The following is a 15,406-nucleotide window of genomic DNA, read 5'->3' as shown; positions in this document are numbered from 1 at the left end:
TGTGATTTCCCCCCCCCTTATTTATTTTTTTTGTTTGCTGAGCTGCTCAGCCCCACAGCTGCATCAGAGCACATGCTCCTGCCCTGGGCCATGGGAGAGAACTTGCCCCTGTGTTTGCCTGCGAGAACCTGGTGCTCCTGCAACCTTTATTCAAATCTGGTTTTTATTTGGCATCCCCGGTGCTCTGATTAATTTTTCCTGGGGGAGGATTAACCGGCCTCACAGGGAATTTGTTTGGGGGGATCGTGTCTGGATCTGCCGCTGGCAGCAGCAGCGGGGGCCGGTGCTGCGTGGCCCCTTGGAGATTTTTTGGTGACATCAAAGGGGACAGGAAGCACAGCGCTGCACCCCTGTGACCAGGCTTATCCTAGCCAGCTCCAGCCTGGCACAAGGGAGCTATTCTGTGCTGAGCAGCAGGGATGGCCGGGGGCTGCTGGTCAGCCCCGGATCATCTGCCCCGGCTGCACAAGGGGGTGTTTACTCCCCGGGCCGGAGGGGGAGGTGAGTGCCCGGCACCCCGTGTCTTTCTGGGAAACCACGTCACCCAGCGACGGGGACAGGCCATACCGGGCCGGGGAACCCAACGCCGGTGGGCAGCGCTCCCGGTGCGCCTGAGGGAGCGATCTCTCCAGCAGGGACTCTTGTAGACACCTCCAGGTTTTTCTTGTACAGTCGGGCAGTACCGCAGAGAGGTGGGGAGGGCGGGGGGGGGGCATGGCCAGGCTGGGGCTCCTGCCAGGAAAGGGCTGCACTCCTGAATCCTGGAGGGGCTAAAAATACCTCGTCTGGACATTTGGAGCCGGGGCACGGTGCAGACCCTTGCAGGCAGTGCTTTCACAACTGCTGGCAGCGCTGCCGGTGCTCCCTCCAACCTTCCGTTGTTTATCTGCCCCGGCTCCAAAGTCCTGATTGAACAGCCCGGGCTGTTTCCCCGGACACGGGGGGTTTGGGGCTCCTTGGGGGTCCGCTGAGCCGGAACGGCCCCGTGCCCTGCGCGGCGATGCCGCGGCAGCACCGAGACCCGACCCCGGGCAGGAGGCGCGTGATGCAATTACAGTGCCGGGATTATTTATAGCTCTTGGCTCCGTGCGCTGGAAAATGCTGCCCAGACCGCTCGGCAGAATCTGCTCCTTGCGAGGGGCACGGAAACCCACCCCCACCCCCTGCTCTGCTCCTCTGTCCTGTCATTTTTGCCTTTCAGTCCCAAAGTTGTGGGACCCCTCTGCCCCGGTCGCAGGCGTGCTGGGAATTCCCTCCCCACTGCAGCTCAGGGCTCTGCAGGGCGCTGGGACACCCCGCTCCTGCGGCCCCTTTCTGCAGCATTTTGGGGGGCTCTCCCCATCCCCGGATGATGCTCGGTGCCATCACGGTGGCCACAGCCTTCAGCTGAGGCTGTTGTCCTGTGGCCTGGGGGTCAGTGGCGGGGGCCAGCGCGGCCGTGCCACGGGGAGGGTGACACGCGAACCTTGTGGCCGTCCCGGCGCTGGCAGGGACAGAATGTGCCGGGGCTGGCGCAGCCCTGCGAGGGCCGGGATTAGCTGCGCCGCTGCTGCCTCCGGCCCGGGCGCCCGTCCAGCTCCCAAAACAAGCACTGCCTTCCCCCATCCCAGCTGGGCTGAGCCCTGCGGGGTGCAGCTCACCCCAGAACCTGCCGAGGGGCACCCGCCAGGGGCTGCTCTGTTGGCACGGTTGGTGATGATAAATCTGGATTTTGGCCGAAGGGGGATGCCCCGCTCTGTCTGTGCGCTGGGGTCGGGGTTCAGGCACTGCCCAAATTCAGCATCTTTGTGCCGGTGGGGTGCTGGACTCGCAGCGCTCGCACCCTGCAGAGCAGCAGTCGGTGCTGATGGGGGCTTAGGGACACGGCAACCTGCCCAGCCCCAGGTTACAGGGTCCCTGAGCACCGCGGAGACACTTACAGTCCCCAGCAGCACCAGGCCTTGCTTTGGGTTTGCTCCAACCTCCGGCCCTGCAGAAGCACCAGGGCTGAGGGCGGCATGGCTTGGCCCTGGCAGCATCTTTGGCATCTGGGACTCTGAGGTTCCCGTTCATGCGTCAGAGCTGTGCCAGGGCTCCGGGAAGCAGCCGTGCACCCCGACATGCCGGGGCGGCATCGCGGCCGCCCTCCGCCCGCTGACTCAGCCGCCTGTTTGCCGGAGCTGCTCCCGCCCACGGAAACCGCAGGCAAAGTCCCCGCATCCCTGCGCCGGGGCTTTCCCCGCCGGCTCGACAGGAATCGCAGCTTTTCCCCTGCCTGGTGCGGGCAGCGAGCCCCTCCGGGTGCGGGGCAAAACTGCAGAGAAACCGCAGGTTTCTTTATTCCAAACCAGATTTTTTTAGTGCCAAAAACCGGGGTCTGGAGCAGCCGGATGGCCGTGTTGTACGTGCCACATGTCCAGTCCCCTGTAAGCATCGTGCCAGCAACATGGTGACATCACCGGGACACCCCACAAACCCCGATGGTGGCCGGTGCTGCCGGTGTTGTCTTTGCAGCAAACCACCACCTTTATTCGCTATATCAAACCCAACCCCTTGTTTTTTTGGGTCTGACCCCTCATTTGGGGTCCCTCGCTGTTGGCACTGCCTGGCCCCTTGCACAGTTACTCCTCGCTCCCTCCTTTCCTCGGGCAATGGAAAATTTTTATGACTTTTTGACTTTTCTCCAGTTGTTTGGGAGCGAGGAAGGGGCCGGTGCCGCGCACAAACATGTCTATGTATAAACATTGGGGACCGCGCCAGGGATGGAGCCGCCGGCACCGGACCCTCGCCACGGAGCCGGGTGTCCCCTCTCCCACCGGGACCCCAGTGCGGCGTTCCATGCCCAGTGACCCGGAGCCGTCCCCGTGGGGACGCAAATATTTTGGCTTTGTTCAAAAAAAACAACAACACTATAAAAAAATAAAAATCCCCCCCCTCCCGGATCATCCAGCGGCCGCACGTGATGTGTTGGCACACAAACAGGGAGCTTGGGGACAGCCGGGGACGGGGCACGGCTCCCACGCCACGCGCGGCGACGGGCTGGACTCTGCGGGTGACACGGCCGTGCCCTGTGCCAGGGATGTCGGACTTTGCTCCCAGCGCCGCTCCACGCCCCGGCCGGGTTTGCCGTCACTCCCAGGCGCCGCTTCACGAATCGCAGAGAAGTCCCCATCCAGCCCCGGGTGGGTGCGCGGTCCCCACCACGTCCAGGGGGATGTGGCACGGTGACATCGCACGCCCTGAGCCCCGCAGACAAAACCTTGTTGGTGTGGCATTTGGCTCAGGGAGGAGCGAGTGGCACCGCAGTCACTGGTGAGCCGCTCTGGGGGTCAGTGGGGACCCAGCTGAGAGGCGAGGAGTGCGGGGCTGTCACCCTTACTGCTCCTGTCACCTCAGCCCTGCTCCAGGGCAGGAGTGATGGGGCAGCCCTGTCAAACCCTACGGTTCCGATCCCTCCTCCCACGCCCCAACCGCAAAGTCTTCAGAAACCTGGTTGTGCTGCTTTTTTTTTTTCCCTATCACCCTGCAAGAAGCAGAAAATTTGAGCTGATTTCAACAAAAGAAAACCCCAGACCGAGCTCAGTTTGGGGAGAGGTTGGTCCAAGCCAGCTCGCAGGGATGCCCACACATCACCAGGAGCCTGCAATGAACCCCCTTCCCATTTCCCAACCTCATTAGCAAGCCTGAACGCGGTTATATTTAAATGCAAGGGGTTATGTGGAGCAGGGAGAGGGATTTTCCTGCTGAGCAGCTGTGTAAATGCCACCGCATCCCGGCCCAGCGATGGAGGCAGCGATAGCCCGGGGGTCCCGGCTGGTTGGAGGTGGCTGCGCCGGGCAGTGCCGGTGGGGAGGGCGGCGGTGGCGCTCCCGGACGGTCCCGGAGGGGCTCGAGCCGGTTCCCTCCGCTTTCCCGGCGGTTTTGGCGTGTGAAAAAATGAGGGAGAGTCAATCTGCCTGCAAAGAGCCGGTAAACACCCTGGGAGCGGATCTGGGAGAAGGGGGGTTGTTCTTGGTCCGTATTTATCGCTGCAAAGCCGGCCTGGCGGCTTGCTCTGGGATGAGACAGATGGGGGAGGCTGCTGCAAAAAGGCGATTTTTGGGGGGCTCTCTGGTTATCGAGTTGTCCTTAGCTCAACTCTGGCCGCCTGCTTGAGCAAAATATGTTTATGCTGCAAAACCTCCGGCCGTCTCCGCTGCCAAGGGGGCAGGGAACGCGTGTGCCGATAAGGACTCAGCGTCCTCCCCTTCCTGATCACCCGATACTCAGGCACGGAGGCGGCCGCCCGCCTCCCGACACCCTCAGTTTATGATTTCTTTTGCTATTATTATAAAGTTTCCGTTGAAATAAAAACCAAAACAAGAAAAAAAATCCCCAAACAAACAAAAAAAAAAAAAAACAAAAAGAAACCCAAACCACCCCATAATTCAATAGCTGTGGCTTTGCAGCTGCCAAAGCCTGGAAAGCTCCGGCCGTGCCAGCGGCTGAGCTGCCCCTGGGGCTGCCGGCCCTGAGCGCAGCCATCCGAGAGCATTCAAACTGCAGGGAGGAAAATGCCTCCTACCACGGCCCGGCCGTTCCGGGCAGGGAGAAGATGGGTTTTCAACCATTTCTCCCGGCTGACATGCTGGGGCTCGCAGCGCCCCGGCGGGGTTTTGCAGTGATCTGAGCATCCAGTGCCACCCCGAGGGCTGCTCCGAGCCCCTCCTGGTGGGGAAAAAATAGGAAATATTCACTTTCGCTGCTGCTTCAAGTCCTTTTCCGTGGCTGGGTTTGGAAATAGCCCTGGCCCGGGTGAGGCTGTTGCAGCTGACGTGAGCAGGAAAGAGCCGGGGCGGCCTCGGGGCCTGTTTGAGAAGTAGAACCGAGTTGTTGTTGTTGTTGTGACACCGAATGGTTGCAAAACGCCGGCGCTGAAACACCCGTGACTTTCAAAACAAGCTGAGCCCAGCTGTGGCCGGCGGCTCTCTGTCCACGTGTCCATCTGTCCATCTGTGGGCCCTGCAGCCCCTTCCCCGCTGGGATGCCTGTACCAGCAATGCTTGGGGCTTTTTTTTTTGGGGGGGGGGGGGGAGAAGAATCCCAGAAGCTTTTTTTAGGGAGGAAAAGCCCCAGTTCCCCAGCTGCAGGGGTTTCCTACCACAGGAACCACCAGGTATCCTGCCCACGGGGGCTTTGCAGTGCTTGGGGGGGTGGATGAGATGAGCTGTCTGCAGCCCTTGAATTCTGCTTAAAATATAATAATAAAAAAAAAATCCCAGGGATCAGTTTGTTTGCCTAGGGATTAAGTCACCCAATCTGCCTGGCAGCGGGTGGCATTGAGGAGGTGGTGGCAGCGATGGCTTTTTGCCCAGCAAATAATCCTGCTCCTGGCCACGGCTGGTGGTCGGGCTGGGCTCAAACTTCCTGCTGGCATCAGCTCTTCTCTGGGATAGGGTTTAGGGAGCAGGAAATGGTGCTGGGTGCGGGGAAAGGGTTGGGTGAGGGATGTACAGATGAGGGAACGGGCTGGGAAAGGGATGGATGAATGAGGGAGGGGATTGCAGAGTTGTGACCTTCTCCTCTGCCCGTGTTAAAGCCAGGCTGTGGCTCTGCAGGGCTGTTTCCTCGAGGCCGGGAAGCAGGTTAGACTTCTCAATCTGGGAGCAAAACACCTTAATCTGGTGTGAAAATATCAGTCTGGACCTGCAGGGATGGACTTTTCCTTCTGCAGGGGCTCGGACCCCCCAAGAGCTGATACTGATGGGGCCATAGCCGCTATTTTATGTTTTATCTCTGAGCTCACATCCCCAAAATCAAGAAGAAATGGCTTCAAGTCGCACCAGGGGAGGTTTAGGTTGGATATCAGGAAAAATTTCTTCATGGAAATGGTTGTCAAGCACTGGCACAGGCTGCCCTGGGCAGTGGTGGAGTCGCCAGCCCTGGAGGGATGCAAACGCTGTGTGGCTGTGGCACTTGGGGACATGGGTTAGCAGTGGGCTTGGCAGTGCTGGATTAGTGGTTGGGCTCGATGATCTTAGAGGGCTTTTCCAACCTTAATGATTCTGTCAAATCAGGGAGCCAAGAGCAAATCACCCGGCCGGCACCTCCCTGCAGCTCCTTCTGGCTGCCCCACCTGCTTCCTTGGGATGCAGTGCTGAATTTTCCACTCCACAAGAGCAAGCGGAGCCAGGTCAATCCATGTGCACATCCCCAGTGCCATTTGCTTTTGGGGACACAGCACTGGGACCCTGTGAGAATAGGGAGAGTAGGGGTTTTTCCCTTGAGGGCAGGGGTGCTCCACACTTGTGCCAGCAAATGGCATTGTCACCGGTGGTGTGTGGGCAGTGCTGGCACCACTGGGTGTGAACAGGGGACCCCATGGGATGACTTTGGGATCATAATGGCACTCGGCTGACCTTTATCTTCCCTGCTGGGAGGGATTTTGGCTGCTTATCCCAGAGCTGTCCTGGAAGGAGTCCCCTGCTGGGTGTAATGAGTTGTCCTCAGGCTGTGGGTGGCAGTGGCTCTTGCCAGGCATAACCAATGCCCTGTGGCACGTCTGGGTGCTGTGCTGGGACAGAGGAGTAGGGAAGGTCACATCGTGGCTGCAAAAGCTGGCCTAGCGGCTGTCCTTGGGTCACCAAGCTCAGCGTGGCGCCTGGGGACTCATTTGGGAACCAGTCCTGTGAAATTTAAACTAATTAGCAAGCCCTGAGTTGCTCACTCACACTAATTGGCAAGCCTGGCTTGATTAATTTTCCCCAGCATGTCCATGGGCTTCACATGGCGCAGTGTTCCTGGCAGAGCACTGGCCAACTCGGGACAGGTGTGGGGAAAAATGCACGGGGCCATTGGTGGGGACAGAGCCATCGGTGGCGACAAGGCCATCCCTGAAGGCGTCAGGGGGGATGTGAGTGGCACCATGGGTGGGATGGATCCCTGGGGAGTGACCCCATGGGGGCAGTGAGGGGGGTCTCATGTCCCCTGCCTGCCCAGGGTGTTTTTAATGCAGCGGCCAGGCCTGGCTGTCCTGCTGTGAACTCGTTCCATGGGCTGGAATGATTAACTGGCATCAGCGCTGGCCCCGAGCCGGACCATGTGTTTACTGCTGCTACCCAACCGTGCTGAGCTGTGACCCTCAGAGCTTTCCCTCATCATCGCTCTGACCCCAAAAACCAGCTGTAAACAGGGGCTGGGGCTGAAACCCGAGTGTGCCTCCACGCCCGTAACCAGATACTTCCTCCACATGTGCCTGGTGTGCTCTGAAGTGAGCCTGGCATCGCCCAAAACCCAACAAATTCCCTAAGTCTGATCTCTGCGCTGGGTTTCTGCGTGTCAGGATGCCGGATATTCCCCCTCCAGTCGATCCCCAGGGATTTGGGGGGCTGGAGGAGCAAAGCTGCCGGGCACAGGGGCCTGACACACACTCCCGACGCACACTCCTCTCACATGCAGGGAGGCAGCGATAGATTTGCTCTGCCAAGAAGTTGGGAATCGCCGTGGGGACGTGGGGCTGGTGCCACCTCGTGGCTCCACCAGCAGCTGAGCCGGGCTGGACGCGCGGTGCCGGACGGCGGTGGGACGGCACCGGTGATGGGGGTCCTGCACGAACTCAGCTGGGTGAGACCCCCAGCCTGGTGTCTGGGAGCGACACCACGGCAGCCACCTCATCCCTGGAGCGCGGGGAATGGCCATAAATCCCACCGCAGCCGTCCCTGGCCGAGGTCTGGGTGAAGGTGCCGCCCTGGAGCGCTGTCTCCGCTCGGCATCGCCGCGGTTTCCGCCCGCGGGTGCCGCTGCTGCGAGCGCAGTTTGAGCGAAATACTTTGCAAAACGTGAGTGGAGCCAAGAGCAGCAGTGAGGAGGCCGAGTGTCAATGGCTGAGACATCGTGGCTGTGCACCTGGATTTCCCCGTGTTGCTAACCTCACGCAGCTTTTTGGTTTTTAAGATTCTTTTTTGCCCTCTCAGCAAATAAACACCGCCGCGCCAGGCAGAGAAAACCACAAATTGCTTTTCATCTCTAATTCTGTCCCAGATAAGGCCCGAGACGGCGGCGTGGCCCCACGGGAAGGGGCTGGGGGGGGCCCTCATGGATCACCCCCGGGCCGGCTGCCTGGCTGCGTCCTCCACAGCGCCGTGGATTGAACCTCGGCTCTAAATCCTTGCTGTAATCTGCCCGGGTCAGGCGAGGAAAACCATCTCAGCCCTGCTGCTTTGTGCAGTTATTTTAATCTTTTTAATGTTTGTGTTTATTTTTTAAATCTGGTTGTTCTTTTTTTCCTTTCTTTCTTTCTTTTTGAACTTTTTTTTTTTTTTTTTGGCAGGTGTTTGGTGCTGGGGCTTTTTGTGTCCCCGCCAGGATATTTGTTCCAGGGGTAGCAGCCGGCTGGGATGAAGCTCTGCCTCTCCTCCCAATCCAGGCATGGAAATACCCTCGGTCCTGGCCAGACTCTGCAGCCGCCTTCGCTCGGGTTTTATCGCCGGTGAAAGGTTGAGGCTGGGAATTGCGTGGCCAAAACCTGTCCCGGCGCAACGCTGCACCCAGAGGGGTCGCCTTCCGTGCCCTGGAAACCAGAAACCCCCCTGAAAGCGCCGGTGTGACCGTGAAGCCACGGGCTGGCACTCAGCATGGCACACAGACACTCCGCATTCCATGGGACACCCCTGTCCCCCTCCTGCCGTCCATCCCCGCTGCTCCAGCCTTGGTCATGGCTACGGCACCGACTTCTCCGGCGAGGGATCCCATCCTTCCTCATCCCTGATGATGATGGGTTTGTCAGAGATGAGCAGGGCAATGGGGATCAGAGGCTGGTGCAGCCCCTGCCTTCCCTCCTCTTCCTCCTCTTCCTCCTCTTCCTCCTTCTCCTCCTCTTCTTCCTCCTCCTCCTCCTCCTCCTCCTCCTCCTCCTTCTCCTCCTTCTCCTCCTTCTCCTCCTCCTCCTCCTCCTCCTCCTCCTCCTCCCCCTCCTCCTCCTCTTCCTCCTCCTCCTCCTCCTCTCCGGGGTGGTGCCCGGTGCAGCTGGCGCTGCCAGAGAGTGGAGATCCCACCGGGCTCAGCATCTCCTGCCTGCGGTAGGCGAAGGGCAGCTCCCCCCCATAGCCCGGGGGGGACACCACCGCTGCCGCCGGCTTTTCCAGCGCGGGGCCGGGCTGCGACACGTCGGGGTGTGGCACCGCAGTCTGTGTGCCCGTGTCAGCCGTCTCCTCGCTGGGATCCGGCTCCGTCAGCAGCAGCTCGGCTGGGTTGAACCTCTCCGAGGGCTCCAGGAGGCCTGTCCGGGGCTGGCCCTAAGGGTTGGGTGGGTTTGGGGTGGAACGTCCCGTGCCAGGGCTGCGCATGGGCGTTTGGGGCTGTGGGATCTGGCCCCTCCTGCACCTTACACCTCACCTGGCTCATCTCGCCGGCAGAGAACTGGATGGCTTTGGTGCCCACGGGCTTGGGAAGGGGTGGGAAGAGGAGGCGGCGAGCCCTGGGAAGGGAGTGGTTGGTGAGGGGGTGGGCAGTGATGGGGTGGCCTGAGCGGCTTTGGGGACGAGGGTGCTCTGTCACCTCCTTTTGCTCAGGTAGTAGATGGCAGCTGCGACGGGGAGACCAAGCGGGATGCCCAGGTACTTCAGGTTGCCTCTCCACGCTGCTCCCTGGGGACCTGAGGATGGACATGGCTGGGTGGTGGCGTTCCTGCCCCCAACAGGGACACAGGAGACGTTTTGGGGTGAGGGCGAGCACACAGTGGAGAGAGCACCCCATGGGGAGTGGGGAGAGCGCGGGGTCTCAGCCATTACCCAGCGCCTTGGTCTGGAAGTGCCACCAAGCTCTGCAGGTCCCCTCGCTGTCCTCTGTCACCTCCCAGACACCCACCCTGTGGGCTGTGCCAGGCTGGAGGTTTTGGAGGGTGAAGTTTGATGCCGTGGCATCCAGTTCGCTGTCTGGGCAAACAAAACCGAGTGTGGGGCAGGCTGGCAGCTGCCTGCGGGCAGCACCCTCCTCCTGCCCCACGGGGATCGAGGTGTCCCACTCACAGGTCACGTTGTCCCCCTCGGCCGCGTGGCAGATGCGGTACTTGGCCAGCGCGCCGGGACAGGCGGCTCGTGGGGACGGTTTCCACTGGAGGACAACGGCGGCGTCTGCGGCGCTGATGTTGATGGGCACGGCCAGCGAGTCTGTGCGCAAAAAACCGGGGGATTATTTCAGGAACGCCCCTTCTGGAGTGAAACCAGGTGCGGATGCACAGCTCCCACACGCACCGTTGCTGGCGTAGTGGTGCCACAGGGCGAAGGTGGCCCAGCCCCGCTTCTCGTCCCAGCCGTGCACGGCGAGGCGGTGACAGCCCGGCGCTGCCAGCGATCCTGAGGAGGAACCGGGGGTGCTGGTGAGACCCTCTGACCCCGGGTGGGGGAACAGCGGGGGGCTTGGGGCGCTCCCTGCCTCTCTCCACGTGGATGCTGCTGGCAGGGAATTCCTGCCGGATGCAGACGCCCTGTTTCGGGGGCTCTGGCGGTGTCTGCTGCTCGAAGCAGAAGGCGCTGCCAGCGACCGGAGCTTCCCACTGCACAGTGACGGTGCTGCCGGCCACGCTGATCTCCTTGAAGCTGAGATCTGGGAGGAAACGGGGGATATTCAGGGTAGCCGGAAAAAACAACGCCCTGAGGGCTGCCGGGGGAGCTCGGCACTCCTAGAGGGGCGAGTACCTGCGCGCTGCTCTGCCGGCACACGGAGCTGCTGCGCTGGCCCCGGCCCCGCGGTGTTGACCGCGGTCAGCAGGATTTCATATTCAGCCCCGGAGAGGGTGAGGTTGTGCTCTGTCACCTCCCAGCCCAGCACAGTGTCCTTCTCATCTGACTCTGCACAGCCACAAGCCAACATGCGGACGTCCAGCTTGTAGGTGACATTCCTTTGCTCCTTGAGGACTGGCTGGGGAGGAAAAGGGGGTGACTCGGGGCATGAAATGGTGGCGGACACCCGGGAGGGCCCCCAGGGACGCCACTGTACCTGCCAGCTCAGCCTCAGCACCCGCTGCCCATCTCTCCCCAGTTTGCCCAGTTGATGGCTCAGCACTGGGCTTGCCAGGATTTCTGCAGGAGGAGCAAACCTGACTGAGCTATCAATGTTTTTGAGAGCTGTTGGGATCTCACCAGGCTCCTCTCCTGTTCCTCACCCTCGGGAACAGAGATGTTGCTGCTCCAGTCACTCCAGTAGCTGCTCCAGTGGTGAGGCTTGTGCCGGAGCTGGACCACGAAGGTGCCGTTTACCCCCAGGGCACAGGTCACTAGAGAGGGGTGGCAGGGTCAGGTGGGGGTGACGCCTCTTTTCCCCAGCTTTTGGCCATCATGGGGTGCTGGGCAGGGAGCACAGGGCAGAGCACCCCACCAGGATATGGGAGCACCCCTGGGAGATGCTTGTCCCCAACACTCCCACAGGACAAACCAACCTGAGTCATCTTCACCTGTCACCATCACAGTCTCACATGTCACCTGCAGAGACAACCGGGGATGGAGACACCCACCCAGTAAAACCAGTATTTTACTGGGACAGCAGTGCTGCCCTGTGATCCCCAAATATCCTAGGGGCTGGGAGACCCAAAAGGAATGGAGAGGACATGGTGGCCAGGGGGCCCCCTCAATGCTGGGACCCTCCTGGCAGCAATTGAAAGGGGTGGGGGGTCCCCAGCTCTGAGAGCTCCTCTGGGGACAAGCATCCGGATTTGATCCGTTGTCGTCATTAGTATAATCTGGGGTTTTGTCTGTGTAATCCCTGAGAATCATGGCCTGATCCTGTTATGGGCAGCAGCAGGATCCCATGGCCAGAGGACAAGGCAGAGTTGATAACGCAGAGAAACAGATGGGACACAGCTGGGTTTGGGGGGGGGACAGTGACATCACTGGGCCCCCACACTCCCTGGGCTGTCGTGATGCTCCTGACTGTCCTGTCAGTTGCTGCCAGCTCCAGCAAACAGCACTTTTACCTGTGTCCAGCTGCTGTCTCCCACCCTCCAGAAGCGAGCCTCCCTCTGTGGCGGCTGCTCCATGCCGTGGCACTGTGGCTGTGGCACCCTCACCCTCAGCTGGCCACCAGTCTTGGAGAAGGACATTCCACTAGGAAGTGGATCCAGTTTGACTGGAAAGATGAGGCAGTTTTGGGTGGTCTGGCTGTTCCTAGTGCTGGTGCTGGCTGCCAGCCAGGTCCCGGGGGCACTCACCAGCCTTGTCGAGGTAAAGGGTGTGGTTGGGGGTCCTGTGGACCTGGTCCCCCCAGCGTGCCTCCACCCAGGCCGTGGTGTTCTCGAAGATGTACACTTCGCGATGCGGGGGTCTATAGCTGGTCGCCGTGCCCACCTTAAGGTGGCGGCACAGGTTTTGTTTCTCAAAGCTGGGGAGGGAGCGGGCACAAGGTGGGATTTGGGACACATCCCCTGGGTTCCCTCTCCCCGCCGCGCTGCCCAACTCACCAGAAGTTCAGGGTATAGAAGGTGCTGCCGGCGGGACCGAGGGGTGGCCAGGAGCAGCGGAAAAGCTTGGGGGTGTTGCATTTCTTCCAGCAGGAGACTCCGTGGGCTGCGACGGTGCCTGCGGGACAGGGCAGTGGCTGGAGGCTCCCGCATGCCAAACTCCATCCCGTGCATGGAGGGAGCAGTGGTGTGGCTGCTGCCTGCTTGCCGTGTTGCTCAAATGGGGAATCAGAACAGCTGCACCCCAGCTGGCGCGACTTGGGTGGCGACTTTCACCCCAAACCCCCTGTGTTCCCCCTCCCCAGTGAGGCAGCGCTGGCTGGTGCCACTCGCCCCAACTGCTGCCCGCTGCCAGAGGGGATTCACCGTCTTTACTCCGTCCCTGTGGTTTTGGGTGAGTATCTCCATCTCTCGCCGGGAGCTCCCCAAGTCTTATCGTCCCCGAATCATTCATTGAAAGTCTTCTGAAGTTATCTCTCATCTCGCAGCACCGCAAGAGCACTTACCGCCCTGCGCCAGCGCCGCCAGCGCTGCCAGCAGCCACCCCAGCATCGCCCACCTGGGATGTCCCACACCGGATCCGGGGCTCCGCTGCCCTTCCTGGCTCCCAATCCCCCGGCACCCCACGGGTGCCCCCTCGGGCGTGGCGGCGGTCCCTGTGCTCAGCTCGGCTTCCCGCGCTTGGGTTTCCTCTTCTGCTCAGAGTGCGCCGTTCCCACGCAGGGCAGAGCCCCAGACGTGAGTGCGTGCCCCACTTTTACCAAAAGCAAAAGAGAAAGCAACCAAAATATCCCCCTTTTTTTTGCCGGCACGACTGCCGGGATGAGGCCACCCCTGCCCCGCGGCTGCACCGCATGTCCCGGCCGCGCCACGTGCTCCGGCACAGCGAGAAGCGCAAAGTAAGCGAAAGATGAGTCTTGGGGTTTTTGGTTGTGTTTTTTTCTATGCACTCAGCGTGTTTCTGGACCTCTGCCCGTAACTGGGTGCACCTCCAGCGGCTGCTCCGAGGTTGGGGTTCTCTGGGTATTATTTTTTTGGGAGGGGTCTGTTATGCTTGTCCCCAGAGCCACTCATTCCCTGCGCCGCGAGAACAAAGCCCCAGTGAGGCGGGAGAGCGCGGTGGCACCGGGACGCCAGAGCCGTGTGACGGGGCGGGTGACCCGGGACGGTGGAGCCGGGTGGCACCGGAGGCCGTGCACAGAGTGCCCTTGTTCCCGCAGAAAGCGGCCCCTTGTGCGGCCCCTCCTCGGGGCCGGAGGGCGGCGGTGGCGGGAGTGTCTCTGTGCTGGGACAGCGTGGACACGGCTGGGCTGGGGGCACAGAGGGTCCTCTGGCACCTCCTGACTCCCCTGTTTGTCCTCCCTGTGTGTCCCCTCTCCTGCCCGCCGGGGTGGGGGTACACACCAAGCCATGCTGTGCCAAACTGAGCCGTGCTGGGCTTTGCCGTGCCACGACAGACTGGACTGGATTGGACTGGGCCGGACTGGGCTGTGCCATGCTGAACCAGGCCGTGCTGCGTCACTCCAGGCTATGCCTTGCTGGACCATGCTGTGTCAGACTGGGCTGTGCCGTGCCATGCTGGACTGTACCGGGCAGTGCTGCCCCAGGCCATAAGCAGCTCTGTGATGCGCTGTGCCAACCAGGACAGACCTGGACTGGACCACACCAAGCTCCCACTCCATGCCCTGCTGTGCCACCCCCAGGCATTGCCATGTGGGGCTGTACCATGCCAGGCAGACTGTGCCAGCTCCAGGCCATCCTGTGTGTGCCAGAGCTGTTACGCTGGGCTGTGTCAAGCCAGAAAGGCTGTGCCAGGCCTGGGCTGTCCCATGCTGTGCCGTGCAGGCCCCGTGCCATGCTGTGCCGTGCTATGCTGTGCCATGATGTGGCAGACTCTGCAGTGCTGGGATGTGCTGAGCCAGGCAGACTGTACCAGCCCTTTGCCAGCCCTAGGATGTGCTATACTGTGCTATGCCATGCCAGAATGTGCCATACTGGGCTGCACTGAGCCAGGCAGACTGTGCCAAGCCCAGAATGTTCCGTGCCCTGTCAGCCCCACACCTTGCCATGCCACACCAGTCCTGTCCCATACCAGCCCCATGCTGTATGCTGTGCCAGCCCCATGTTGTGCCAGCCCTATGCCATTTCAGCCCCATGCCATGCCAGCCTCGTGCTGTTCCCATGCTGTGCTGTGTCATTCCAGCCCTGTGCCATGTGGGTCTCATGCCATGCTGTGCCATCACCAGGCCATGCCAGCTCCACGCTGTGTCATGCCTTCATGCTGTGCCGTGCAAACCACACGCCGTGATGTGTCAGCCCCATGCCATGCTAGACTCATGCCAAGCTGTGCCAGCCCCATGCCATGCCATGCCATGCCATGCCATTTCTGTGCCATGCCAGCCCCATGCTGTGTTGTGTCAGCCCTGTGCCTTGCCAGCCCCATGCCGTGCCGTGCTGTGCCGTGCCAGCCCCATGCCATGTCAGCCCCATGCCGTGCCGTGCCGTGCCGTGCCGCGCCAGCCCCATGCTATGCCAGCCCCATGCCATGCCATGCCATGCCATGCCATGCCATGCCATTTCTGTGCTGTGCCAGCCCCGTGCCGTGCCAGCCCCATGCTGTGCTGTGCTGCACTGTTCCAGCACTGTGCCATGTGGGTCCCATGCTATGCCGTGCCAGCCCCATGCTATGCCAGCCCCGTGCCATGCCAGCCCCATGCTGTGTTGTGCCAGCCCTGTGCCGTGCCAGCCCCATGCCGTGCCAGCCCCATGCCGTGCCGTGCTGTGCCGTGCCAGCCCCATGCCATGTCAGCCCCATGCCATGTCAGCCCCGTGCCGTGCCGTGCTGTGCCGTGCTGTGCCGTGCCAGCCCCATGCTCTGCCAGCCCCATGCCATGTCAGCCCCATGCCATGCCGTGCCGTGCCAGCCCCGGGCTCGGTGCTGATGCGTGTCCGGTGACGCGGCAGGGCCGCTGGGCGGCGCCCCGGGCGCACCGGCGG

General features: G+C 61.4%; 1 protein-coding gene across 1 annotated transcript; it reads right to left on the bottom strand.

The window, feature by feature from the left end:
- Positions 1-8,283: 8,283 nt before the first annotated feature.
- IL12RB1 (interleukin 12 receptor subunit beta 1) lies at positions 8,284-13,345 on the bottom strand. Its single transcript, XM_032092347.1, has 15 exons — positions 12,916-13,345; positions 12,410-12,527; positions 12,161-12,330; positions 11,894-12,078; positions 11,393-11,735; positions 11,120-11,230; positions 10,653-11,036; positions 10,390-10,560; positions 10,209-10,310; positions 9,984-10,124; positions 9,747-9,890; positions 9,514-9,610; positions 9,352-9,433; positions 8,913-9,251; positions 8,284-8,852 (listed from the first exon to the last, which is right to left on the bottom strand). Exons 1-15 carry the CDS (start codon positions 12,959-12,961, stop codon positions 8,676-8,678), a joined length of 2,610 nt encoding a protein of 869 aa, XP_031948238.1. The 5' UTR covers positions 12,962-13,345; the 3' UTR covers positions 8,284-8,675.
- Between the last annotated feature and the right edge of the window lie 2,061 nt (positions 13,346-15,406).

Source organism: Corvus moneduloides, chromosome 28 (assembly GCF_009650955.1).
Source record: "Corvus moneduloides isolate bCorMon1 chromosome 28, bCorMon1.pri, whole genome shotgun sequence".
Classification (NCBI taxonomy): domain Eukaryota; kingdom Metazoa; phylum Chordata; class Aves; order Passeriformes; family Corvidae; genus Corvus; species Corvus moneduloides.
The sequence above is the reverse complement of the archived record's forward strand: the minus strand, read 5'-3'. Positions and strand labels throughout refer to the sequence as shown.

Excerpts from the sequence above, each read along its gene's own strand:
- IL12RB1 (XM_032092347.1), bottom strand. The coding sequence starts at position 12,961 with ATGCTGGGGTGGCTGCTGGCAGCGCTGGCGGCGCTGGCGCAGGGCG. Across the intron at positions 10,561-10,652 it reads GCCGGCAGAGCAGCGCGCAG|ATCTCAGCTTCAAGGAGATC; the intron begins GTACTCGCCCCT and ends GTTTCCTCCCAG. Across the intron at positions 8,853-8,912 it reads AGGAGGGGGAGGAGGAGGAG|GAGGAGGAGGAGGAAGAAGA; the intron begins GAGGAGGAGGAG and ends GAGGAGGAGGAG.